Source organism: Marmota monax, unplaced genomic scaffold (genome assembly GCF_021218885.2).
Source record: "Marmota monax isolate L192 unplaced genomic scaffold, Marmota_monax_Labrador192_F-V1.1 WCK01_AAM20220418_F8-fsc00036, whole genome shotgun sequence".
NCBI classification, from domain to species: Eukaryota; Metazoa; Chordata; class Mammalia; order Rodentia; family Sciuridae; genus Marmota; species Marmota monax.
Genome location: NW_026694491.1, coordinates 4806035 through 4833828, shown reverse-complemented (window position 1 = coordinate 4833828; position 27794 = coordinate 4806035). Strand labels below are relative to the sequence as shown.

General features: G+C 34.7%; 1 protein-coding gene across 10 annotated transcripts in view; it reads left to right on the top strand.

Moving 5' to 3' along the window:
• Positions 1-27461, top strand: part of Vezt (vezatin, adherens junctions transmembrane protein) — a 76891-nt gene extending 49430 nt beyond the window's left edge. For 8 of the 10 annotated variants that reach the window (XM_058571293.1, XM_046419297.2, XM_058571292.1 and 5 more), the window contains 5 exons: positions 528-853; positions 4438-4631; positions 11997-12097; positions 13708-13915; positions 17295-27461. In XM_058571293.1, the coding sequence (XP_058427276.1) occupies positions 528-853; positions 4438-4631; positions 11997-12097; positions 13708-13915; positions 17295-17824 (1359 nt within the window). In that variant the 3' untranslated portion in view covers positions 17825-27461. Of the gene's footprint in view, positions 1-527; positions 854-4437; positions 4632-11996; positions 12098-13707; positions 13916-16221; positions 16693-17294 lie in introns of all 10 variants that reach the window. The other 2 variants (XR_009224454.1, XR_009224453.1) reach the window with 1 other exon arrangement.
• The last annotated feature ends 333 nt before the right edge of the window (positions 27462-27794 follow it).

Below are 27794 nucleotides of genomic sequence, written 5' to 3'. Positions count from 1 at the left end.
CCAGTTCATCAGGTACTTGTGAATATTAAAGAATTCAGGAAAGTTATGGATATGGGAAGATATGAGAAAATAAGGACTTTAAGGCCCTGGATTCAATCTCCAGCTCCCAAAAAGAAAATCTTTTTACAGGGCCTGTGAAGTTAAACTTTGTCATAATGACTGTAAAATATTACTTGGCTTTTTCCAAGTTCCAAACAAAACCAGTCATGTTTTTTATTTAATAAGTGGATTGCAGAAGAACATAACTAGATGTCTTGAGCAAAATTCATGTTGGTTTCAGTTATCTACTGTTTGTGACATGCCTAACATGTCTGAGGTCAAACTAATATACTTAGGAATTGAAATAAAGATAATTGCACATAAAAAAAAAAGAGTTGGTTTCAACTTACTATATTCATTATTTCGGATAAAGTAAAAATTTTAAACCAAAAGTTAAGATAAGCAGATAAGAAGATTTGTAGTTTATTTTAAATGTTTACCAGTGTTTTTTATTGGTCAGTTCTTTTTTTTCTTTTTTTTTCCTTTAGGTGTTGTTTCAACTCTGGGTGGCACAGAGTTCAGAGTTCTTCAGACGGTTAGCCCTGTTGCTTTCTTCAGCCAATTCACCTCCAGGGCCCTTACTTTCTCCAGCACTCTTGCCTCATCGTATTCTGTCTGATGTGATTCAAGGTCTACCTCATGCTCATTCTGCCTGTTTAGAAGAGCTTAAACGCAGCTATGAGTTCTACCGGTACTTTGAAACCCAGCACCAGTCAGTACCCCAGTGTAAAACTCAGCAGAAGTCAAAAGAACTAAATAATGTTCACACAGCAGTGCGCAGCTTGCAACTCCATCTGAAAGCATTACTGAATGAGTAAGTTTAGAGGACATTTAAGGAAATGTCCCTGTGATTAGCAAGCTTCATTCTTGTGCCATTGTAGTTGTTGGCTTGTGTCCTAGTTAAAAAGAAGAAACAAAATTGAGACATGCAGCATGAAGGATGGTTTATAGCTATAAATGTAGCAGAGAAACAAAGATTTGTAATTACTAACTTTGGAGAGTCACTTATAGTTTTTACTTTTCCTGATTTTAACAGAAAACATAGAAAGATAGGACAAAGCCAGTGTTCATTGTCTTTGAAAGCTGAAATGGAGAAGATTATGAAAAAATGAGCTGCTTTTAACTCCCTTAAGGTAGGGTTTTAAAACCGGAATCTGCAGTCTGAGAGAATACCTGCCAGTATTGCAATAGTACAAGAGCCATTATTACACAGTTGGAGAGTTATATGTTGCTATTTTTCTAAAGAAATTATAGCAGATTTGTAAAGTTTTCTGTGGCACAGAACTAACTTTTTGACTTCAGTTGAACAGGAAGAGGTAGGGCCCACAGTTTTGTTGATCTTCTGTTTTGCATAATATTGGGTGTTCTACCATAATTTTAAACTTTTTTTGTCCTACTTTGGTATACCTTTATCAATTAAAAATACTATTTTCAGGGCTGGGATTGTGGCTCAGCAGTAGAGCGCTGGCCTCGCACGTGCAAGACCCTGGATTTGATCCTCAGCACCACATAAAAATAAATAAATGAAATAAAGGTATAAAATAAATAAGTAAGTAAAATACAGATATGGTATCCAACTACAACTAAAAAAATAAATAATATATTTTAAAAAAATACTTTTTTCAGCCAGGTGTCATGACACATTTCTGTAATTCTAGCAACTCTGGAATCTCAGGGCAGGCAGATCCCAAGTTCAAGGCCTACCTGAAAACTTAGTGAGACCCTGCCTCAAAATAAAATAAATAAAGGTCTGAGGATATTGATCAGTGGTAGAGCACTTGCCTAGAGTGGTTGAGGCTGGGTTCAACCCTCAGTCCTGCAAAATAAATAAATAAATAAAACCCTATTTTCTCTATTTCTTTCTTTCTTTCTTTCGCATATAAAACAGGGTTTATTTAAAAAGGGGTAATGTAGACTTCTCCCAGGAGGGAGAAGGGGGCCATAGCTGATATCTTAGTATCCCAATAAGTGAGGGTATTCTGCTTTTTCACAAGTCCCAGGCTTCCTTTGTATTTCATCTATTTCTGCATGGAAATTTTCACATTTAAAATCTGAGTCAAAGCATATAATATCTATGAGGCGAAAGTGATAACCGCCATACTACAGAAACCAGAATGTAATCTGAATATAATCATTCCCAGCGCAACTTTTCTCTAACAGTTAAATGTCCATACTGTAGGACTGGATCAAATGGATGATTGAGTTCTTGTTGTGTTGGTGTTCAGGAAGGTCATAGGAATTTATTGAACTCATAGATTATAGTTGATGTCTTTGACCCAGATTACCAAGCAAGAAATAATAGAAGGACAGCAGTTAATTTTATAAGATAAGAAAATGGGTCAAGAGGACTTGACATATCAATAAAATGAAAACCCTAGTTTAAGTGGAATGAGGAAAAATAAGATGTATATAGAGGATAGAAATTTAAGGTCAGAAAGACATTTTGAGAAGATAAGTTTTACCCATCAGTTGGAGAGCTGGGATAGTCAGATATAAAGCTCCTAAGGAAAATGAAAAAGCCATGAGGTAGGGTGTTCTAGTGGTCTATATCTTCTATTCTAAGAAAGCAGGTAACTGCTAACCCAATTCTTAGCAGGGAACATGGGAGATAAGGCTCTCTCCACTTGAGTGGGTAGAGATTGGATCAATAACAGAGAAAAATAAGATTTCCATGAAAAGGTTATATTAGCAAAGCCAGAGTGTCCGAAGAATTAATTTTGGGGAATAGAATCAGAAATACACTGGGTATATTGAAATGCATTAAAGGGAAGGAAGATGGCTTAGGAAAGGAAGAATGCTACCATGGGTGACATGAATACAGAAAAGAGGCTTGGTACCCTGGGTAGGAATTGTAGGATATACAGGAGGTATGTGTCCTGTTTTAAAATATAATTTCTGTATATGCTACTATATCTAACCTTTCTAACTATTTGAACTAGAAAGTGTATCATTCACAAATTATTATATGATTTGTTCTGTAGTGCTGCTATACACCACTTTTAAAAGTATTATCTTAAAAAATTGTTTTATGTTTCATATTTTGAAACCCTCTTTTTGTGTTTCACTCCTCTCTCTCCCTTGTCCCCTCGGCTCTTCCCATTCTCCATGCCTCCCTGTCAGACCATATTGCCTCTTTCCTGCACCAGGGCATTGACCTCCACAGTGTGCACTGCCAGGTTAAGTTTGCTGAGGCATGTATTTGCTTTCTCACTTAACTGAAAATCTTCACTGGTTTCCAAGTACAGCAGCTTAAAGTCTATACAAAACATTCTATGGGAAGGGTGGCCATAATCTGGCCACAGTCCAAGTTTCTATCTTTATTTCTCATTCCTTTCCTTCAGTCCTGCCAAAACTGTGTAAATGCCCTTTCCCATGTTCCATTTACTTTTTGTAAAAGCACAAAATTATACATCCTTCAATGTTTCCTCAAAGTATCTCTTCCTTAGCTGTTCCCCATTTGTGCCCATAGCTGGTCATAATTTTCCTCTCATCTGAATTTGCATATGACTATCTGTGTCTCTGTTGTGTTATCTTTTGGGACCTAGATTCAAACCAGCGGTACCAGCTTTGTGACTCTGGGCAAGTTTATTTAACTCTCTGAACCAAATTCCTTATGTGTAAAGTGAAAATAAAGTGTTTTAACTTTTTATATATATATTGTACTTTTATATATATGATAATTTTCCTGTTTCAGTTATTAATTTTTAATAAGTAGGAGATGGGTTTAATTTATCTTTATAGCTCATAAAATGACTAGTATGCATGTAAGAAATTTTTTTAAACACTTTTTAGTTGTTGATGTACCTTTATTTATTTATTTTTTTATATGTGATGCTGAGGATTAAACCTGGTGCCTCACACTGCTAGGCAAGTGCTCTGCCACTGAGCCACAACCTCAGTCCCAAGAAATATTTTTTAATCAATACATGATTTAAAAAAAAAAAAAAGCCTTTTTTGCGGGAGGGTGTGCTGGGGAATCAAATCCAGAGCCTCATGCGGGTTGGCCAGGTGCTCTATCACTGAGCTCTAACCCCAGCCTCATTTACCCATTTTAAATGTACAGTTCAGTGGCATCAAATACATACGCATTGCTATGTAACCATCACCACCATTCATCTTCAATCCTTTTTTTAATCTTATAAGCTTGATTTTTTTTAAGAGAGAGAGAATTTTTTTAATATTTATTTTTTAGTTTTCGGTGGACACAACATCTTTATTTTATTTTTTTTATGTGATGCTGAGGATCGAACCCAGCGCCCCGTGCATGCCAGGCGAGCGCGCTACTACTTGAGCCACATCCCCAGCCCAATAAGCTTGATTTTTTAAGTGAACCTTATTAGTTATAAATTTTTCATTTCATATTTTAGAAGTCTGTTCTTATTTTTCTCTATTGCCCAGGGTTATAATTCTTGAAGATGAACTTGAAAAGCTTGTTTGTACTAAAGAAACACAAGAACTAGTGTCAGAGGCTTATCAAATCCTAGAACAGAAGTTAAAGTTGATTGAGCCCCATGTTCAAGCAAGCAACAATTGCTGGGAAGAAGCCATTTCTCAGGTGGACAAACTGCTACGGAGAAATACAGATAAAAAAGGTACCTGTGAGAGATTTTCCTGGTCTGTGTTTACTGAACATGCACATTTCTCTCTGGTGGAATTTTATTAGATGGATTTCTTGTCTGCATGATGAAACTGACCGCAAAATTTCTTAGTTTACTAAAAAAATATATATATATTGAATTTATATGTACAACTTGACACTGAATTCAAAGGCTTAGCTCTTTTTTGTGTATGTGTATGTGGTACTGGGAATTGAACCCAGGGGCACTTAACCACTGAGCCACATCTCCAGCCCTTTTTATATTTTATTTAGAGATAGAGTCATGCTAAGTTGCTTAGTGACTACCTAGGTTGCTGAGGCTGGCTTTGTACTTATGATCCTCCTGCCTCAACTTCCTGAGCTGCTAAGATTGCAGGTGTGTGTCTCCATGCCCAGCTTCTTATTCTGAATTTAGAACATTCAGTGAATCGTGTCTCCTTTTATAAAATATGAAATGAAGAGATAAATTTTGTTAGTATTTTCTATTATCAGAACTTCTAGAGACACTTACAGTTAGGGTAATAAAAGTTACCTTTAGGATAAAATAATGAGTTTGATAGTTAGGGTCCTCATACTTAAGTTATCTTAAGATACTTACATCAGTTATTCAGAAATAATATATAAATTATATATAATAGTGCTGCTTATTCATTTTTATGGGTCCACATGTATTAAACACCATTATTTAATGTTAATATATCAGATCACTTTGTGATGCTAGGTAAAAACACAATCCTTTTTTTTTCTTTTTTTTTTTTGATATTAGAGACTGAATCCAGGGGCACTTTACCAATGAGCCACATCCCTGTCCCTTTTTATTTTTCACTTTAAGACAGTGTCTTCCTAAGTTGCTTAGGGCCTTGCTGAGTTGATAAGACTGGCCTCCAACTTTTGATACTTCTCTAATTTGCCCTAGCCTCTCAAGTCACTGTGATCACAGATGTGCTCCACCATGCCTGGCATAAAAAGGCAGTCTTGAAGTTGAGTGCTATGGCTCATGCCTGTATTCCCAGCTACGGGGTTCACGGGGCAGGGTCATCTGAGGCAGGAGAATTGCAAGTTCAAGGCAAGCTTATGAAACTTAGCAGAGAAGTGTCTCAAAATAAAAAGGCCTGTGAATGCAACTCAGTGTTAGAGCACTTGCCTAGCATGTGTGAGGCCCTGGGTTTAATCCCCCGTACTGGGAGGTAAGAGAAGCAGTCTTGAGGTTTTTCCACCAAACTGCTTTTTTTTTTTGTAGACAGATAGAATGCCTTTTATTTTATTGTTTATTTATTTTTATTTTTTAAAATATTTTTTATTTATACATGGACACAATACCTTTATTTGGTTTATTTATTTTTATGTACTGAGGATCAAACCCAATGCCTCATATGTGTGAGGCAAGTGCTTTGCCACTCAGCCCCAGCCCCAGCCCTTTTTTATATATTACTTTATATCTAAATGTAATAATAATTGTAGTTCATAATTTTTTTCTCCAAAGGACAAATCTACTAAAGAATTTTAATATCTGCAAGTGATCAAATACATTAATTTTTCTATTCTAGAACTTTTGAGTACATATTCTATAAGGAGAAATATTCAGAAATATTTGTGGTATTAAAAGAGCATCCTTGACTAAGAGGGTAGGGTAGCTCAATGGTAGAGCATGTGCTTAGCATGCAGGTGGCCCTGGGTTCAATTCCCAGCACCAAAAAATAAAAGTATTATCCCATTTAACCCTCCTAGTGGCCATGGCTATACAAATTTAAATAAAATGAATGTTTTAAGAAACAAGTGCTTTAGTCAGTCACATTTTTTTGTGTTTTATTTAAAAGTCACTTCAAATTTTGAGAAAAATTGTAAGAGTAGTTCAAAATACCTTTCATCCAGATTCCCTGGTTGTTGCCATTCTACCACATTTGTTTTTTCTTTGTATGAGTCTGTATGTTTGGATAATTCTTTTGACAGTGGTGTTACTCTGAACAATAGAAGAGTAAGTTGCAGACATGAAGTCCCATCACCCTAAATACTTCTGTAAAAAAAAAAAGGAGGGGGTGGGGGCTAGGGTTGTGGCTCAGCGGTAGAGCACTCGCCTTGCACATTTGAGACCTGGGTTCGATCCTCAGTACCACATAAAAATAAATAAACAAAATAATAAAAAAAAGAATAGATTTTTTAATTAATTTTTTTATTTATATATGACAACAGAATGCATTACAATTCATATTACACATATAGAGCACAAATGTTTCCTATCACTGGTTATATACAAAGTATATCCACACCAATTCGTGTCTTCATGCATGTACTTTGGATAATGATTTTGTAATTTTGAAAAACATGGACATTCTCATACGTAACTTCAGTATGCCATCAAGACCAGGGAATTAACACTGATGTTATATTGCCATCTAATCCTCAGAATCTATTCAAATCTCACCAGTTATCCCAGTAGTATTTTTTAATATGTCTAAATCTAGATCATGTGCACATTTAGTTGTTGTGTTCTCTGTTACTCTTTAGCCTATTCTTAAAATCTTTCATGATAAATATTTTGTGAAGAAATACTTAGAGGGGCTGGGGTTGTAGCTCAGTGGTGGAGCGCTTGCTTAGCATCGGTGAGGCACTGGGTTTGATCCTTGGCACATATTAAAACAACAGCAAAAAATAAAGGTTAATTTCTTTAAAAAAAAAAAGAAGAAGAAAAATACTTAGAGGTTGTATAAATATAGCCTTTCTCATCAAAATTTTACTCACTATTAATACATATACCCCATATGACTCAGAAATATTATTCCTACGTATTTAGCTAAGGCTATCAAACCTTCATGTTCAGCCAGGTGCAGTGGTGTGTATTTGTAATCTCTGCCACTCGGGAGGCTGAGGCAGGAGGATCACTTGAGATAAGAAGTTGAAGAGCAGGTTGGGTAATACAATAAGACCCCATTTCGAAAGAACAAAAAATAATAAGCTTTTTGTTCATAGGCTGGGAGTGTAACTCAGCGGTAGAGTGCTTGCCTAGTGCATACAAGGTCCTGGGTTCCAGCCCTAGCACTGCTAAATAAATAAATAAAACAAAAACTTAGTTTTCACAAAACTACATACATATTTACAGTGGCTTTGTTCGTAATTAGTAAAAACTGTAGGGCATTTATCCTCCAGCTGCTGAATAAATTGTTACATTCATCCATCCAATAGAAAGCTACTCAGGGATTAAAGGAGTGAAGCATGTAATAGTGTGAATGAATCTCTAAGCATTATGCCAAGTGAAAGAAGCCAGACTGAAATCACTTTATGCTATATTATTTCATTTATATGGTATTATTAAAATTGCAGAGGATCAGAAGCCAGATCAGTGGTTGCTGGGAATTAGAGATGGAGGGAGGAATAAGTTATAAAGAGCCCGCATAGGTTTTTATTTGGGTGGTAGAACAATTCTGTATTTTGGTTGTGGTAGTTCTATGACTATGTAATTTACTAAACTCATAGAATTATATGCCAAAAAGTGAATTTTTTAAAGAGAATAAAATAATTTAGCTTATATTATTTGGATCCATTTGCTTTAGTCATTGCTTGCATTCAATGTTTCTGTGATGGTTGCCAATTGGTAATTTTCTAGTTCTATTTTTCCTTTTACATTTATTAGTTGGCACGCTACTGTAAGATAAAATATCCCCTTTCCCCACACATTTACTTATTTATATCAGTAAACACTTATGGATTCTAATTTTATCCAGTGACTCATAACTCAGTACTATTATGACTTTGTTGCTCAATTTGCCCAAGATTTGGCCAGCGGCAGCCTGTTTGAGCTGATTTGTATCAGTGTCATTCTTTGAGCACTTCCATTACTTTCTTGTACTTTCCTTGCACTACCCTTGACATCAGCCATGTCTCTAAGAAACCCTAGTCCTTTTTAACAGAGAATGGCATTTAGAAACCAAAATCTGGGGGCTAGGTATACATCTTGACCCTGGAATGTTACTGCTTTTATACCCTTTCAGTGTATGGATAGAGCTACAAAATTTGTATATGTATATATGGACACATAGACACATCTATTTCTATATCTATTTGTCCATGTTTGTTATAAACCATGAGTCATTCTAATACCTCTGATTCAATTTCAACAGTACATGATTTATTCTGTCCTCTGCCTTCCCATATTTGTACCTGCCTTCCCTGATTGTGAAAAACTTGGCTACCATCTTCTTCAAAATATTTACTTAACTCAGTCGCTTTGTATAAAACTAATCACTTGACGCTGTGGGCTGTTTCATAAACTACATGGCCACTAACTCAACCTTCTCAGAGTTCTTCCCATTCTGGACTATCTTGCTTTGACTATACCAGCCCATGCCAGCCAAGAGTCTTTCCAACTCAGGTCCCAGCATCTTGCCATCCCTTGCTGGCTCTTTATCCCCAGCGTCCAGACAATTCATACAGGCTACCTCTTGCCAGCTACAAGTTAGTTCCTCATTGGTACCTGTATCGCACTGATTCCCACCAGTTGATACTTTAGTTGACCATAGCATTCTTAAAATTTTCTTTGAATATTTATTTCATGAAAAAAATAGGGTGCTTATGTCCTTAAAATTTTAAAAGCACAAAAGAGTAGAAAGGTGATAATGAAGTTTCTATGAAGTTGCCCCAATCACTGGATTGCCTTCCCTATAGGTAACTGCTTCTTCCAGTTTCTCCTGTATCCTTCTAAAGATTTTATACATGTTAATATAAACAAATATTACTATTTTAAAATTCATTATAAATATCTTGTTAAATATTATTACATCATTATATATTATATAATATTATGTATTAAATTATTATAATTAATATATTATTGTATATTAAATTATTATATTATTATATATTAAAATTATTAAATATATCTTATTCTTTCAAATTGACAGCATATTGTACTATTCATTAAATCTCTTAATGAATGCTTATGGTGTTTTCAGCCTTTTCCTGTGTTTAGGAGCCATTTGTAATTCCCATCTTGACAGCTGTCTATCCATACACTTTGTGCATTATTTTGATTGCCCACTTTCTTATTGATTTGTGGAAGCTCTTTTATGTGTTAGTGAAATGATCCTCTGAGAAATAAAATGCAACAGTTTTCCTGGTTTATCATGTAACTTTTGGTCTTTGTTTATGATAGGTTTTTCCTTATATATTCTTTTTTTTTTTTTAAGAGAGAGAGAGAGAGAGAGAGAGAGAGAGAATTTTTTTTAATATTTATTTTTTAGTTCTCGGCAGACACAACATCTTTGTTTGTATGTGGTGCTGAGGATCGAACCCGGGCCGCACGCATGCCAGGCGAGTGCGCTACCGCTTGAGCCACATCCCCAGCCCCTCTTTTTTTTTTTTTAAGAGAGAATTTTTTAATATTTATTTTTTAGTTTTCGGCGGACACAACATCTTTATTTGTATATGGTGCTGAGGATCAAACCCGGGCCGCATGCATGCCAGGCGAGTGCGCTACCGCTTGAGCCACATCCCCAGCCCATAAAGATATTCTTACTTTTTTTGTTTCTTATGGGTTTTTATATCATATTTTAAAAGATTCTTTATTTTGGATTTATTTTACAGATTCCCTCCTGATTTCTTCTAATACTCAATGTGGTTTCATATTTTTACATTGGCATTACTTAAGAATCGCCATAGAGTATTGGGGTGTGGCTCAGTGGTAGAGTACTTCCTTACTATGTACAAGGACCTGGGTTCAGTCCCTAGCATTAAAAGAGAATTACAATAGAAAGAACCTCCAGAAAACAATAGTTTCCCATTATTAAAAATATCACATTATCTAAAATTCTTAAATTCATAACCTCTAGGGCCTTCAGATTGTTATAGTGTAATCCCTGATTTTTTTAAATCAATATGCATTTTAACAAGATCTGATCATGTGTTTGCACATTAAAATTTGAGAAACTGCTCCAGCACAGGGGTCTGCAGTTTTTTTTTCTGTGAAAGACCAGGCAGCAAATATTTTGTTTTGTAGGCCATCTGGTGTCTGTTGCAGCTATTCAGCTCCTTTAGTAGTATGAAAGCACCACAGACTGTATTTAAACAAATGGACAAAGTAGCATTTTAATATAAGGTCTTTTACAATCATTCTTGCTCTCAGGAAGTAGAATTGAGGGATAAAGTGATCAGGGAACTTTTTTTATTTTATACCCTTCTGTACTATGTGAAGTTTTTACTATGAACATGTGGTTAAAAATCTAGAGTTCAAAGAAAAATTTTAAGGTATAATTTTAGATAATGGTTTTAAATATCAGAAATCCATTCAAAGTCCTCTTGTTTTAGTTGGGCTGCTTGATGGTGGTTAATTTTATTTTTACACCTCAAACTTTTCACAGAAAAAGAATAAGTATATGGGCTGGGGTTGTGGCACAGAGGTAGCCCACTTACCTACCATGTGTGAGGCTCTGGATTCAAGCCTCAGCATCACTTAAAAATAAAATAAAGATATTGTGTTCACTAAATGTTTTTTTTTTAAAGGAAAAAAATAAGTATAATATAAGGAAATGCAAACACATGATTAGGTTTGTATAAGACCGAAGAGGAGAAAAAGATGAAGTTGAAACTTGAAAGATACCCACTCCTTTCCCCCAAATGTTTTACTGATATGCTAAAGTAAAAATTCCTTCAGATAAATTCAATAGAGCATACATATACCTCATATTCTCCCAGGACTGTAAATTCACTATTGAGCTTATGATTGGTACTTGGTAGATTTTTATTAAATGGATTACATGCTGGAGCAGGTTCTCCATGGAGTATTAAATATTCTTTGAGCTGGTTGAACACCATTTATAGCTTAAAATTGGCCATGGTGAGTGAATTTATACCATGGAGATTAGAAATCAGCAAGTGCTATGAATTGGATTTTTGTTTTGTTAGAGAGCTGGATTATCAGCACATTGTTGAATGTCCCTCTTTATTGTTATTGATAGTAGTATCTTGGAAGCTGGAATGAGACTCAGTGGTAGAGCGCTTCTTGCCTGTCATGTGTGAGGCCCTAGGTTCCATCCTTAGCATTAGGGGGAAAAGTGGTGATCTGTCTTTAAGACTGTTCCTATTCTCTGAACAGATTTTTTTGGTTCAATAGTATTTATAGTGTGTATCAGATACTGTTGTGAGGCAAAGAAGAGAGAAAACCAGTCCTCTTCTCCAAAAGTTTAACTCAATTGTAAATCTGCTGGTGTTGTTAACTTTAGTATCTTTGATTTTTTTGTGATAAAATTTAGAACAAGATGAACTTTGAAATTGACAAAAGAGTTTTAGTATCAGGGATATTTTTGCTATATGTCCATTCATTTGTGTATGGCCTGATTCTCATCTTTATTCTGCCCTCCACCTTTTAAAGGAAAGCCTGAAGTAGCCTGTGAAAACCCACATTGTACTGTAGTACCTTTGATGCAGCCTACTCTACACATTGCAGACAAAGATCCAATCCCCGAGGAGCAGGTAAGAAGGAAAATTACCCTTTATTACTTCCAAAGAGTTTCACATACAAAGTTTGCCTGCCTTTCTTTCTTTCTTTCTTTCTTCCTTCCTTCCTTCCTTCCTTCCTTTCTTTTTCGTTCTTTTTTTAAAATATATTTTAGTTTTAGATGGACACAATATCTTTATTATCTATTTATTTATTTTTATGTGGTACTGTGGATTGAACCCTGGGCCTCTCACGTGTGAGGCAAGTGCTCCACCACTAAGCTACAACTCCATCCCACCATCCTTTCTTTTAAGTGACATAATTGTCAAATAGCTGATTGCATTTCTGTTTCTAATGAATTTCAAGATCACAATGTAAATTATTGAATTTATACAAAGGCATTAGTTCTTAATCCCCTGGATTTGAATTCCTTGAAACCACCAGATTTCTTGTCCAAATGTCTATTTCATAGAGGCTTTTAAAGTGCTTAAACACAATAATAATAGTGTTTGACCAAAGTTGCCTTCTGGAATCCTGGAAACATTTTTATCTTGATTTGTGTGGTGGTTGCTAATATGCATATATGTGTAAAAATCTGTACCTTGAGATTTGTGCACTTAACTTCATAGATGTTATACCACACATTTTTAATGGTTGCATTAGTTAGTGCAAAGATTTCTCTTGTTCAGTCTAAGCAAAACTTCCTTCAGTCATATTATCTTTCATATTCTTAATTATAAATGGAAACCAAATTAGCTAGTTTAACAGACAGATAATTTGTTTAAAACCATTATCTAGCTTACAGAACATTTCAGAAGACTAGATAAACAGGCTTGAGCCAGGCTGGGGTTAACAGCCAAACTCACTCAAAAAGAACTGTTCCATTGAAGACCTCATTGCTTAGCCCAGGGGCACTGACATTGCCTTTCAATGCCAAATAGTAAATCCTACCCTCAGAACCACTCCATCCCAGAACATGATCTGTTGACATCCTTGCCAGAATGGCCTTCTTCAGGTGCCTGCTTCTTTTGTCACAAACTTCTAATTCAGGTATATCTCTTTAGAGGATCCCATGTCATTTGCCTAAATCTTAACTGCAAGGAAAGCTGGGTGAGTAAATATTCTACCCTCTGGTCTTAGAGATGTGGAGAACAATAAAATGGGGTGATCCCTAATTCTAGCAAGAGTATTCAGACTTCCTGGGAAGTCAGAAAGAACCATAGATATTTCTCATAAGAACAACATTAACTGTCACATTGTCAGTCCTAGTTTCGATTGGTTTCTGCATAGCAAGAAAAACATAATTTTAACCATATCTGTAGTATGGTTATCAGGCGTGAAAAAATAACCATGGGTGTTACTAAACCCTTTTTTAGAATCAACCGTTAAGCTTTTTGAATACTTCAATTAATCTATAGATCTTTTTAAAATGTTGTTCTTTTTTCCCCCTGTTTTTGTTCAACTATGCTTTAATGACCTATGCCAAGAGCCCAGGGCCTTATGAATGTGAGGCAAGCACTTTACCAAATGAACTGTATCCCCCCAAGTCCTCATTTTTTAACTCAAGAGATATGTAGCTACAAATAAATAAATGCTGCTAGAAAACTGTCTGGAGTACAATGCTTTTTCTTTTATTCATTTTCAGGAATTAGAAGCTTATGTAGATGATATAGATATGGACAGTGATTTCAGAAAAGATGATTTTTATTACTTGTCTCAAGAAGACAAAGAGAGACAGAAGCGTGAGCAGGAAGAATCCAAGAGGGTACTTCAAGAATTAAAATCTGTGCTTGGATTTAAAGCTTCAGAGGCAGAAAGGCAGAAATGGAAGCAACTTCTCTTTAGCGATCATGGTAAGCACTGACTTCAGAGTAAAAGCTTATTTCAATGAAGGGGATTCTTTTTTTCTTACACCATGAATCTTACTGTAACTAATTCTTATGGCTTAAATTCTAGGTAACTACCAATAAACATAGTACTTTTTCTTCTAGAAGCAAATCAGTTTGATCAATAAAAATAGGTATGTAAACATACTAGAAATATAAAATTAGACTTTTCTATCAGTTATTTAATTTTTTACTAAATTTTTTTTTTGAACTGGACATTACATTAAACAATTTGGAGTATTTTAAATAAAATGTTTTCAAATTTAGTGAATTAAAATTTGGAACTGTTTTCTGTATTAAAGATAACTTGTTGAAACACAAATTAATAACTCTGTGTTTACTATTGAAAAGTATGTTAAGGCCTAGGCCAGTTAGAGTCACTTAAGTGACCTGAGTGTTTCAGCAGACAGGAGGGGAGGAAGTTTTCTATGTGTCCTATCTCCATACTCTAATTTGTTTACTAGGCTGAATGGGAATAAAACCAAAGGTTAGCTTAAGCTTCTTCACATTACTCACCCTTCTTTCCTTCAGTCAGGCTTCAGAAGAGTCAGGGGAAGGAGTGAGGGGAGGCTTGATCGTTGGCAGTTTGATCATTCTGACTAATTGCTAGTTGTATTGATTCCTGTGATTTCCAACAAGGTAGAGTGGAACTTCCCTTCCATTTTCAAGTATCTTTATGGACCCTCAAAATCAATTGCCTGCCTCTCCCTTTCTCACTAGAAGTAGTATATAGATTGCCTGTACTTCTGGAATGCTCCTTAGGGTTTTCTCCTCTTCTGAGCCCTCCTTTTCTCCCTGGTCCATGTCTACATTTCATGCTTTTAACTTTTCTCTTCCTCACCATCAGCCCCCTTTATAGCTGAAGTCCTCACTAGATTATGCTTGTTCATTATAATAGTCTCTTAGCTAGTTGACTTCAATTTTCAGTACCTTTTTTCCTAAGCTATCTTACAAGCTCTTTCCAGATAATTCTCAAATGGCACATTGATAATTGCTTTATTTTAAAAGCTATAGTGGCTCCCTCTTACAGTAAGTATCAGCCTGTTCATCTTAAGAATCCATCATGTCCAAATACATTTCTCACAGTTTCTAGTGAAGATAATCTTCCTCAATTTATGTTCAGCTAATTAGATATAATTCCACCAACTATTTTTATTCTTAAAGAAAATTTATGTCAAATCCTTTACCAAGAATTCTGTCTCTACAAGGCTACCCTGTCTACCAGTCTCTCCTCTAAATTCTGATTGCTCTAGCCCTCCTACCTCTCCTAGCTCTGTGGAACCTCACACTAGAGAGGCATTGTAGTGAGAGGCAAAGAAAGACTTGAGCATCAAAGCATAGCAGAAAAGGGAAATGATTAAGGGCTTTCCAGAAGCAGAAGGAGAGTTTCTGTAATATGCTGGTTCATATGTCGGGCCTACCTAAATCAGAGATTAATGGCGTTATGTTTTAGGTACTGTGTTATGTTTTAGGTACTATGTGTTCAGGTGTTTTGTTTTGTTTTGTTTTTTGTCTCTGGAACTAAATTACAGTCTCCTTAAATAGGGACTTTAGTATCCCTCACAGTATTCATTTAGCAAATTATTCATTCAACAAGTAGTTATTGAGTACCTATTATATGCCAGGCACTGTTTACTGCTGTACCCATAGCATATAAATCAGGAGACAAAAATGCATATCATCATCCCAGCTATTAGGAAGCCTTAGGCAAGAGGATCACAAGTTCAAAGCCAGCCTGGGCAACTTAGTAAAATTCTGTCTCAATAAATTTTGAAAGGCTGGAAATGTAGCTCAGTGGTAATGCACTTGCCTGGCATGCATGAAGCCCTGGGTTCAATCTTCAGTACTACCAAAAAAAAAGCCTATATTCTCACAAGCTTGTCAACTGATCCTCCCCTTGTGCTGATTATATCCCCCCATTCAATTAGCAACAATCATGAATACCAGTCAACTTCTAACATGTTACATTTGTTAAGAACTAGCATATTTATAAACTAAAAAATGTGCGAAATACTGAAAATAGCATTGTATATAGGATAGTATCTTTTATTATTGAGTATTTTCTTCTCATAGTTTTAAAATTACCTATTAACATTATGGGCAAATGAGAGAAATGGGTCTCATTTTCAGGTATGTGCTTTTAATGCAGTTTGCATTTGAAAAGGCAATAATGCTGTGTAGTTTTTTAAAATAAAACTGCTGATACCATAAAATGCTTTTCCCATGAAAAATTTCAGTACGTCTTCCAGAGTTGTTTTCATCTCTGCCTACAGGGGTAAAGTCCGAATGGAATTAGAGAGGGAAATTCTACACTGGAACCTGCTGTGGCCATTTTTTTCTGTTGTTGCTGCTTCTCTAGTGGAGTTACTGCAGCATAGGGATGTTTCTTGGAAATGGACACGTTTTACAAAAATATTTTTTAAACACACGCCAGATCTTCAAGAAGCACTTTTTTCCTTCCGTCTTGCTTCATAATATATTGTATTGTACTAACCCCTCATGCTGGGAGGAGAGACTGCCTAGCAAGCAACCCACTGCCTACTAACATCAAGAGGGGCCTAAATAAAACTTCATTTTCCTTGCAAGGACAACTTCTACCGTATGGATATATGTTTATGTATTATACTTTGTTCCATAGTTGATCTTGAATGCAAATTTCATTTTGTTTGTATTTTTCTGTGGCGCTTCAAAATGTGTAGAAGTGTGACTTTACTTCCATTAGGGTCTTCTTAGGTGGTTGGCAAGTAAGTTAAATTATATATTTTTTTCCATGCTGTTTTAACTTGTAAATATATATAGATGTTGAAGATGCAATTATTATCTGGGTCACTTTAGGCCTTTTATTGAACCACATTTTCAGTGAAAACCACTCTGCTTATTCTTTAATAATAGTGGTTCTCAAATTTTAGTGTGCATTAGAATCAAGTGGAGCCTTGTAAAAAATAGCTGGTCCCCACTCCCACAGTTTCCAATTTAGTAGACTGAGATCGGGCCCAAGAATTTCTGCTTCTAACAGATTCCTAGGTGATGGCTGACCTTGTTGGTTCAGGGACCACACTTTGAGAACCACTGCTTTTGAATAAGATGATAGCTTAAAAAACTCTTCATCAAATCTCCATCTCATTCCATTTCTTAGACATTTTATTTCTTATAAAGTTACCTAGACTTATAAATTTTTATTGCTTTTACTAGAAAGTTTTAATAAATTTTATTTATTTATTGTTCTTTTTAAGAAAAAAGTTACTGGGAGTTTAAATTAAAATTTAAATCATTTGCAGGGTTCTTAGTTATTATTTTTCTTTTTTCTTTCCTTTTCTTTCTCTCTTTTTTTTTTTTTCCTTTAAAGCTGTGTTGAAATCCTTGTCTCCTGTAGACCCAGTGGAACCCATAAGTAATTCAGAACCATCAGTGAATTCAGATATGGGAAAAGTCAGTAAAAATGATACTGAAGAGGAAAATAGTATTAAGCCCTCCACAAATGACAATGAAATAAGTAGGACTGAGTATTTATGTGAGAATCAACGAGAGGATAAAAATAAAGACAATTCTGCAAATGAAGTCTTCCTCCAAGGGCCTGAAGAAGCAATGTGCTACCAGTGTGAGAGTGAGGACGAATCTCCACAGGCCGTTGGAGGTGGCCTGGCCACTGTCTCTCCAACTCCCAGGGACTCCTTGCAGCCCTCCATCAAGCAGAGGTTGGCACGGCTCCAGCTGTCACCAGAATTTACCTTCACTGCTGGCCTCGCAGCAGAAGTGGCTGCTAGGTCTCTCTCCTTCACCACCATGCAGGAACAGACTTTTGGCGATGAGGAGGAAGAACAAATGATAGAAGAAAATGAAAACGAGGTAGAGGAAAGTAAGAACCAAGATCAATGAAATGATTTTAGATTGTTCCTTTTACAAAAGTGTTTTAGCTTCAGGACTGGAAAGGGAAGATAAGTGTAAGTTTACTATCTATAAAGTTAAGATGTGAATTTCTAGGAAGAAACCTGGTTTGAACAACTGTCTCAGATTAATAGTTACCTGTAAGTGGCAGATTTTTTAGGAAAATAAGAGAAAGGTAAGGGCTCTTTAAAATAAACTGCTGCTTTATTTGTGGCCCAACTGATAATCTTGGTAATTATTTAAGTACTTTTAATAAGAAATGAATTTATCATTTCTTGCCAGAATTTGCTACCATAAGGTGACTAGGTTAATTCTCTTGCAAGAACATTAACATTTAGTATGACTCCTTTTTACTGTATCTTTGCAGTTAGTAACTGCAGCTATTATGTTAATAACGAGTTGTTTGTATTTTATTTTTGTTTATACCAGTCTTAAAAAAAAGATACAGGTTCTGAATAAAAAAAATTTAATTCATACAATTGATGTGTGCTGGGGTTTGGAACTTAAAAGTAGTTTCAAAAATAGTTGGGTTATGACATAATTCTTATTGTTCGTGTAAATATTCAGTAGTTAATTTTAAGATGTTCCTAATAGTCTTTAAAAGGAAAACATACCAGGTCAAGAAAAACCCTTTCAACTTTTTTCTTTTGTTATTACTTTTTCCTTCCTTTGTTATTACTTTCCTTGTCAAAAGTGGGATCCCTATAGTAAAAAACCCCACCCCCAACTTAGCATAATGTTCTTTCTATCAGTTTGCCTCAAGATAATTGTGCACCATTACCACAAGTAGGTCCAGTGCTACAATTTTCTAGCCTGTGAGCCTGTGAGACTCAGGAAACCTGTCAGCTTCCTGGAAAGAAACCTTGTCTTCCTAGTCTTCATTTGCAAGCTACCTCTTAGAAGAGACTGCTTTTCAAAGTGGCCAATCTTGTGTGTTGCGATTCCATTGTTGAAGACTGGTATTTTTTGGAGTATACTGTTTTTGAAACCTGTAACTCCTGTACCTGACATAGTTTATAGACATTATTTAGGGAAAATGTAAGAATAACTCAACTTACGCTGTTATACTACAGGGAAATTACATGATGAATCTAGATTATCTTTAGATAATCTAGAAATACATTTAAATTATGTCACTTAGCACTTACAGTGAGTAAATTTACTTATACTCAGAATTGTTTATTTTTTTAATAACTTTTTTTTTAATCCTGAGGAAAAACTTGGTTTAGCTTTATATGACTAGTAGACATCCTTTGTACCATAAGTGATTTTTTCCTTTTGCCAAAATTTTGGGACTTATCGTAATAAACCTCTTCAGAGTAATACCTTAGGTTGGACCTAGTTATACTAAATTTGAAGGAAAAAAGAATCTTCTTGTGTTGTTACTGACTTCTGTGTTCCTAAGTAATAAATAATACCTATACTTTCTGGTTTAAATCACAAACTTAGTTGCCAACTCCATTTTTCCTGGGATTTAGGAAAAGCAATTATAGAAAAACTTGGTGATCTTTATTTTAACCTATCACCTTACAGAGGAAAAATCAGAGTTTAATAATTTTAATTCTTTTATTCTATTTTGTTTCTACTATCCTGATTTGGGAGAGAGATCTTCATAACAGTATCAGTTTTATTCAGTGCTCTCTGAGGTGACACTTCTTCATTCTGAAAGATTAGATAATTTGAATCAGAATTTTCCAGTCTTCCAATCTGATCTGTTTTATTCACTAGCCATTACATAGTTTCATGAAAACTCTACTTGTTGAAATCATGATCTAAAGATCTTGGAACATTAACCAAATATTAGGTGTTTTGTAAGTAGTTTTTCAAATTTTCTTTCATCTTATAAAATATTTTCAAGATAAAATATTATCTTCTTGAAAATTCCTTGACGAATTTTTTCCTGAAATGTTCTAAGTTGATATTTCTCATTGTCGTTTTAGTGGGATACCTGCTTCAGAATAAACTAGAGGTCTTTTTTTTTTTTTTTTAATGAGAATTTTAGGACATACTCTCTGTAATTCTTAGCTTGAAACGAGACCTAGGTAATGTTCATGCCCAATAAAATGTAAGAATCCCTGTTTGTCACTTAGTTCTTCCAATGAATACCTTAGGAAATATAAGAAACAGGCCAATATAATATAAATAGGTGTTCTTGTTTACCAATGTAATATAAATAGGTGTTCTTGTTTATTACTTTTTCTAAGAATATTCTACTTTCTCTTATCAGGTTGTTGATAGTTTTAATAGCTGCCATTCTACATCCAGAAGAAGCCTCTGGGAAAAAAACATTTTGTGGAAAACACTTATAACTGTACTTTGCAAATTTTACAGTATTTTTTGACAGTATAAATCGTGGTAGTGCTAGTATCCTGACAGCTCTTAATACAAATATCGCCATGGTTTGTTTTATCAAGACAAGCCTAGAACTCAAAGGAAGGATACATGTGAGGGGCTGATTTAGGCCACTCTTTAAGACAGAATTTTTATCCTTTGTCCACGTACAGATAGGAAAGTCATGACAGAAAGTGGTCTGGTACAAGTTATCATGCCTTAAATCCTTTTTCTCAGCTTTTATTAAAGCCCTACCTATCTGGCACATCTAGGGCCAGACTCTTGTTGGTCTATGACTTGCAATCCTCTGCTTATTTTCATAAGTTCTTTGTGTTTTCTGATTTTATAGCTTACATCCTCATTAAAGCTAATGGTTCTCACAGTATATGAATATATTTCATTAGGAAACTGATACCTTAACTCAAATCAGAATTCTTAAGTTACTGAATACAAGCAAATTGAGAGAAACACACTTAAGGCAAATTAATAAGAAAGTTTTAAGAGGATAGGTTCATGCTTTCCTATAGAAGAATAGGCTGAGTTTAAATTCCATACCCTTCATTTAAAAGCTGTGGGTGAGGGCTGGGGTTGTGGCTCAGCTGTAGAGTGTTCGCCCACCAGGGGCAAGGCCCTGGGTTCACTCCTCAGCACCACATAAAATAAATAAATAATTCAAAAATTAAATATATAAAAGCTGTGACCTAATAAAGTTAGGGAGAGTCTTTCCAACAGAACTCAAATTCTCTGAATTTCTAAATGCTATTTGCACTTTCTTTTCAGGAGAAGATAAAAGGAAATAAAATGTTTGAGACTGAAAAGCAAGATTGGTTATAAATATATTAGTAAAAACAGGTCAAAAATTTTTAAACTCAGTTTTCTTAAAAAAGTAATAGTCTGACTCACATTTTAAAAATTATAACACTTTTAATGTTAAAGTATAAAAATCAACTTCTGGTATATTTCAAAAGTTATAGGTTAATGAAGTATTAATCAGATAGGACCCTAGATTTCATTTCCCTCTGTTGACTATTTACATTTTACCAAATGATTAGAAATCCTTTGTCAAAAATCCTATGTAATTTGGTTTAATCACAGTATGTTGTTTCTGTACCCAAACAAAACCAGGATACAAGAACTAAATACCATAAGATGGTGATACATATAGCTAAACCATTGCTTGAGGTTAAGTAGATAGTATGCTATGAATGACAGGGTATAAAGATTTATTTTTCCAGTTCCATTTATAGGAACATATCTGTGTAGTTCATAACTTAGATTAGAAAACTAAACTGCAAATAATTTAGGAGAGAAAATATAGAAAATGCCTAAGTACTGTAACAATTCATTCAGCTGTCATCATTGACAGGTTATTAACTTGAATCAGTTAATTTTTAAAAAATTTTTTTAGTTGTAGATGAACAGAATACTTATTTATTTTATGTGGTGCTACGGATGGAACCCAGTGCCTCAAACATGCTAGGCAAGTGCTCTACCACTGAGCTACAGCCCCAGTCCCATTGAATCAGTTAAATTTTGAGGCAAATTCATTTAATCGCACCTCTCCATTTTTCTGAAGTATATAGAATGTAGTTTAACCTTTTCTTTTTCATCTTTAAGAATATCACCTCCTATCATGGGTGATTGACAAATTCACCCTCGGGGATGACAGGAATGATGTCGGGCCCCTTTACTGGCTAACTTCACATTGCTGTGCTTTTTTGAATACTGTTTGTTTTTCACAGTTTCTCTATCTTCCCTTATAATCAGCTGTGATTTTGCTGCTGTCTTGTGTGCCTGCCTTCTGCAATAGGCCCCTAATTTGCTGCTTCTAATCTGCTGTGGACTGAGAAACCAGATTGCCAAGCTTGCTAGAATTGTGTCTAAAATAAGAGTAAGTAGACTGCAACAAGGCTAAGGGCTCTTCTATCAGTAAAGTGCATGGACTTTGTGATACCTGTTTGGGTTCTTAGCATTCATCTGTTTGCCTCTTACTAAGGACTTGCTAAAACTGCTTGGTTGAATATGTGATTGCCATATATTTGAAGTATTAATTCTGTTTTAATATATTGATGTTTCTAGGATTCCCTGTTAATGAATTCAATGCTAAAAGAAAAATTTGACTACCATATTTGTATAAATCATTGTGTATATGTCAGGAAAATGTTAAATATTTTGTTTTTGTTAATTGTTCTTAGTTGAGTACACAGATTTGAAATTTATGGCATGATTAACATGACTTCAGCTCTGTCCACCAAGACTTATATTCTCGAACTATTGGTCTGAGACTAAACATGACTAATTTAGTAAGAACTGGCTGACTTGACTATTTGGGGAATGAGTCATTCTTGATATCCCAATTTTCTATTAAGCTTAAACTTCTTTCAGCATTAAATTTTTGGAATAATATCTGAAGGCAATCTTTATAAAAACTATTGCTGTCTTCTTAAACAATATATGAAATACACTTTAAGCTTTTATATTAAAATTATCATTTTGAACATTAGTTATTATACTTGGATAGACTAAACACTGAGAATTATTTGTCCTGTACTAAATGACTCCATTCTGCAGCACTTGTGTCAGTTTTCATGTCTTTGTTTTCAGTGGATGTTCTGATTCCTCCATTTATATTACTGCTTGCTTAAGTGTGATTGTAGCAATGTACTTTATTCACCTTCGTAATGCACCTTCTGATCTGCTTGGGTTTGGGGGACCAGATGACTAAGATAGTTAGAACTGAGTACTAACTAAAGTAAGAGTAAATGGACCTACAGTGAAGACATGAAGAAGTGGATTGTGCTTCCTTGCATGGATGTTTGTGACATCTGTGACTCTCCACCTGTTAGGTTGCTGTCCTTAGTTCAGTGAGGTTACCATATTAGATACCTACTCTCAAAATACAAGTTGTTATTTTACAAAAGGAGCCATTTCGTTTGCATACTTTACTTTCTGTTTGGATAGTTCTATGCTACAATTCTTTGGCTCTGATTAAAACCAGGTCATTTGAATTAGCATTTTCAATCGTATTTTCTCTTTGAATTGGATGCCACGTGCTTTTTTTTTTCCCAAGAGAAATGTATTTTTGTTTCCAAGACATAAAGTAGATTAAGTCCTGAAAAATAAGAAAACATTAATTATTTTTTAAAATATTTTTTTAGTTGTCAATGGACTTTTATTTTATTTATTTATATGTGGTGCTGAGAATCGAACCCAGTAACACGTGCTAGGCAAGTGCGCTACCACTGAGCTACAACCCCAGCCCAACATTGATTATTCATATCATAGAGATCTGAGAATTAATAAGATTTATAAGATCTAGGCAATTATACCACAAAGTATTTATTCTTTGATATGCTACTTTTTCAAACAGTATCTTTATTTATTTATTTATTTTTTACTGTTGAATTGCTTTATTAAATTATCTGGGAGGTATATTTTTTTTCTTACATATGTAGGACTGAGGTGCAAAAAGCTTAAATGACCCTTTGGGATTACACAGTGAATCCATGGCATAATCTGAAAGGATTTCATAGCAAAGCACACAGGGTCAGAATCATCTCCTTGAAAACATTATACCCTTATGTTACAAATGTTCCTAGTTCAAAATACATTATGAAATGCTCAAAAAATCAAAAATAAATTTAACTATTTTAAATTGGCATCACCATGTACAGAAGTACCTAGAACAAAATCTGAGAGGTTTCCTGATTGACCCTCCATTATATTAATAAATTGCTAAATACTGTCAATTCTGTGTCTTTTTTAACAGTATCTTTATTTTTACTTAACTAAAGTTAATGTATGTTAAAAGCTTACCAAAAATTGTTGGTGTTCAATCTAAAGGTATTGACAGATATTTGAATGACTATAAATTCCCACTGTCACTCTATTATATTTGGCATGCCTAAGTGATCATTTAATATGTAAAATAATCAAGCAGGATGACTTTCCTCTCTTGGGTGGAAAAAAACATGAAATTTGCATGTTGCAATATTTGCAAGTAAAATTCAAATCTGTCTAGAGGTAGATTTAGCATCAAACAATTTATTTTTACTAACAAACTGACTATGTTTTAGCAACGGTATGTTGACTCATGCTTTTCATTACACACAAGGTGATTGGTAAATCAGTCTATTTATTTCATGACCATACTTCCTAGAGTCAGCTTTCAGGTATCCATGCTACAGGAAGGGAGTTATAAGAGAACAGTCATAAAAAATAGATTATCTATAGGGCTGGGATTGTGGCTCAGCAGTAGAGCGCTCACCTAGCTTGTGCGGGGCCCTGTGTTCGATCCTCAGCACCACATAAAAATAAATTAATGGAATAAAGGTAAAAAAAAAATAGATTATCTAAACCCATTTCTGGAGTTGGGACTGCCATTGCCGAAGAGATAGTCATGATGCCAAACCTCAGTTGGTGCTATAAGAAGAAAGCTTCTCTTTGAGTATAGATATGAGAGGAAAGTGATTCTACACAGTGTAATTGCTATAAAACAAAAAGAAGACAAATCAGTTCTAGAACTCAGACATGCAAAACTTTAGCATCAATCAGGAGGAATTGATTTTATGTATATCTTAAAATGTGTAACAAAGTAAAGTGAACATATCTTTAAAATGCTGTGAATTTTGATCTACTCTTGACAATGAAATAGAGTTTTATCCCTATGTACTGAAATTGTTTAGCAACATGTTATTGCAATAGAACAGTATTTATACTTCTGGCTATACTATCTTTAAAAATGAGTATAGTCTGAGATATGGTTATAGAATTCCTCCCCTTATTTATATCTTAAGAATTTCTTAAGGGGTCAGTTTCACTATTTGAGGTGTTATATTTTTTCAGTTTTATATCTTTTCTTAAATGTCAGCTACCTACAAATTATTGTACATATTTTGCTAAAACTGAAGCATGTCTCTTACAAGTTTATTCTTTTATGATATTCTAAACAATTACCTAACTTTTTTTTCCCAATTAAATGTTTAAGGAAATTAACTCCATTTCTAAATCATAGTATTTTTTGCACTTTTATCACACTAATCTTTACCTTCTGTTCATACTATAATTTCCATAATGCTTACTCAGGCACAGTAGTTACATATGACAGTGTATAGAAGGCTCCAGAAATGTCACTCCCATCCCTTAAAGGTTGGCGTATGTCCTGGTACAGCCATGGAGGTCCATATGGGTGAAAAGCCCAGAAGTCGACCTGAGCTGAAAGCACTCCCAAGGAGTTTGGTTTTGTTTGGGTTTGTTCTAGGTATGGTCCCAGGGATCCCAGATCAAACCAGGCCCCTGGGCCTATCCTAGAACCAACCTAAGCTCGTGCATCATTCCTGGAACATCACGAATGTGAAGACTGAAGATAACCTGAGGCTGACCAGACATCCTGTGTTCACCAAGATTCACATCTTTTTGTATGTATGTTGTCTTTTAGCAAGGGTTGGTTGGTTATCCCTCTAAAATTAGAGGGACAACATTTGGTAACACTACATAGTCTTCCCAGACTTTGACACTGTAGTAATTTCTCTTAATAGGAATTCTCTACAATTACTATTAATTGCCAGTGAGGAGAGTTATTCTTGTGATTTTTATTATCACATAATAGATTAAAATGTCTATTTTCAGTTGAAGCAACTTAGCCACCAAAAAAAAAAAAAAAATCAATCCCTGACCCAAAAGCCCTCCTCAAAAATGAATGGGTTTTGTTCTCTTAAATACTCTCTACTCAACAATATTGTACGAGTTTCATTTAACTGAATAATAATTGTTCACAGTTTCTGAAGGGCATTTAGTCTTTGCCTTCTGGTTTCAATGCTAAGTGATTTTAAAATCTTGTTTCAGAAGACTACCACCTTTTTCCTTGAATCTATAATTGAATCTAACTTTCAGAGCTCACTTTGAAAGTTTCTGCTATTGTTAATGAAAACAAGCTAGGATAATGTAAAAATGGGTTAAGGGCTCAAATTTTACATCAGTAGTTTGCAGAAGATTTTTAGTAAGATTAAATTCATCTTGTGGCCTCATATCATAATTGTGGCATTGCTATAGTCACATAACATGTTTTTGTTGTTGTTGTTAATTTAGTAGGTGAGATCTCTGAAGAGTCATGCAAGCACCTTACACCCAAAAGTTATGGTGCACAATGAAAACATACTTCTGCTAATGCTGGCTTCTGCAATAGCTTTAGACCATGTGTAAATAACTGCAAACTAATCAGAAACTCCACATGTGAAAGAAACTTGAAACTGTTGTTCCTCCAAGCTTTATCACAGCAAAATTTGGTCAGTAAGCTATCCTTCAAAATAGGACTGGGGTCATATGGAGGCACATCTGAATAAGTCAACTGTGGAATTAATTTTATGCTGTATTCATCCATAGGTGGTATTATTTTTCCTTTTAAGTCTGATGTTTACACCTCTCTCTCAATGTTTTCTTTTCTGCAGTGTGTTTCTCTGTATTGGTGTGCTCATCTGGCAGCACAGTTAACTGTGTTTGTTGCCCATAGCCTGAAATGAATGTGAACCCATTTTAGGTTTATATACGGTACATTTATATTTTACAGTACAATATATTGTCAATATATTTTGGGGGCCCTTGCACTCTCTTTTAACATGGTTAGTTAGAAATACTGAAAATAGGAATGTGTGGACTGTTTAAGGAGTTAAGGCTTGCTTATATAGTAAGTTTATAAAGTGGAGTGGGAGATGTAGCTCAGTGGTAGAATGCTTAACATGTGCAAGACCCTAGGTACAATCCCCAGGACCACCGAGAAAATTTTAAGTGTACAGTTCAGAAGCTTAAGTGTATTCACATTGTAATGATATGTATCTCCAGAACATTTTCATCTTGAAAATTTGAAACACTTACCCGTTAAATAATAGGAATTCTCTATGATTACTATTAGTAATCCTTTTCTTTTCCCCACAGCCCCTGCTGCCATTCTACTTTCCATTATGTCCTCAAAGTTCATCCATATTGTGGCATGAGACAGGTCTTCCTTCTTTTTTAAGGCTGAATAGTTAAGTATTAACCACATTTGTTGATCCATTCATGTGTTGGACACTTGGGTTGCTTCCACCTCTTGGCTATTATGAATAATGCTGCTATGAATGTGGATGTGCAAAATCTTTTCTTTTTACACATAACATTTTCTTTATTAATCACTGTCTGTATTTTATCACATCAATTTTGGGTTAGCTATTTAGAAGAACCCAACTGTAGGTTTGTATATCTCTGTATTATTGTTGTTCCTTCTAAGCTTTAAAAATCTCTAAATAAAATCTGTACCTCCTTACCTCTTTAGTGTATGTAACTTTTTATTTATTATTTTTTAAAAATTATTTTTTAAAGACAGGGACTTACTCTGATACCAAGACTGGCCTCAAACTTTTGGGCTTATGTGATCCTTCTGTGTTTATTTTTCTCCATTATGATATCTTTAGAATTTTTTCTTTAAAAAAGGCCTTTGTCTGAAAAAAAACTTTCATTCATTACCCCAACTTTGGTTTGTTCACTGAAGTGCCTCACTTGATAATTTGTCAGCATAGAAAGAGCCAAGTTAAAACTTCCATTTTCACCATTCCTGTTGGACATGTTCTAAGCATGTTATATTTGTTAACTGATATGA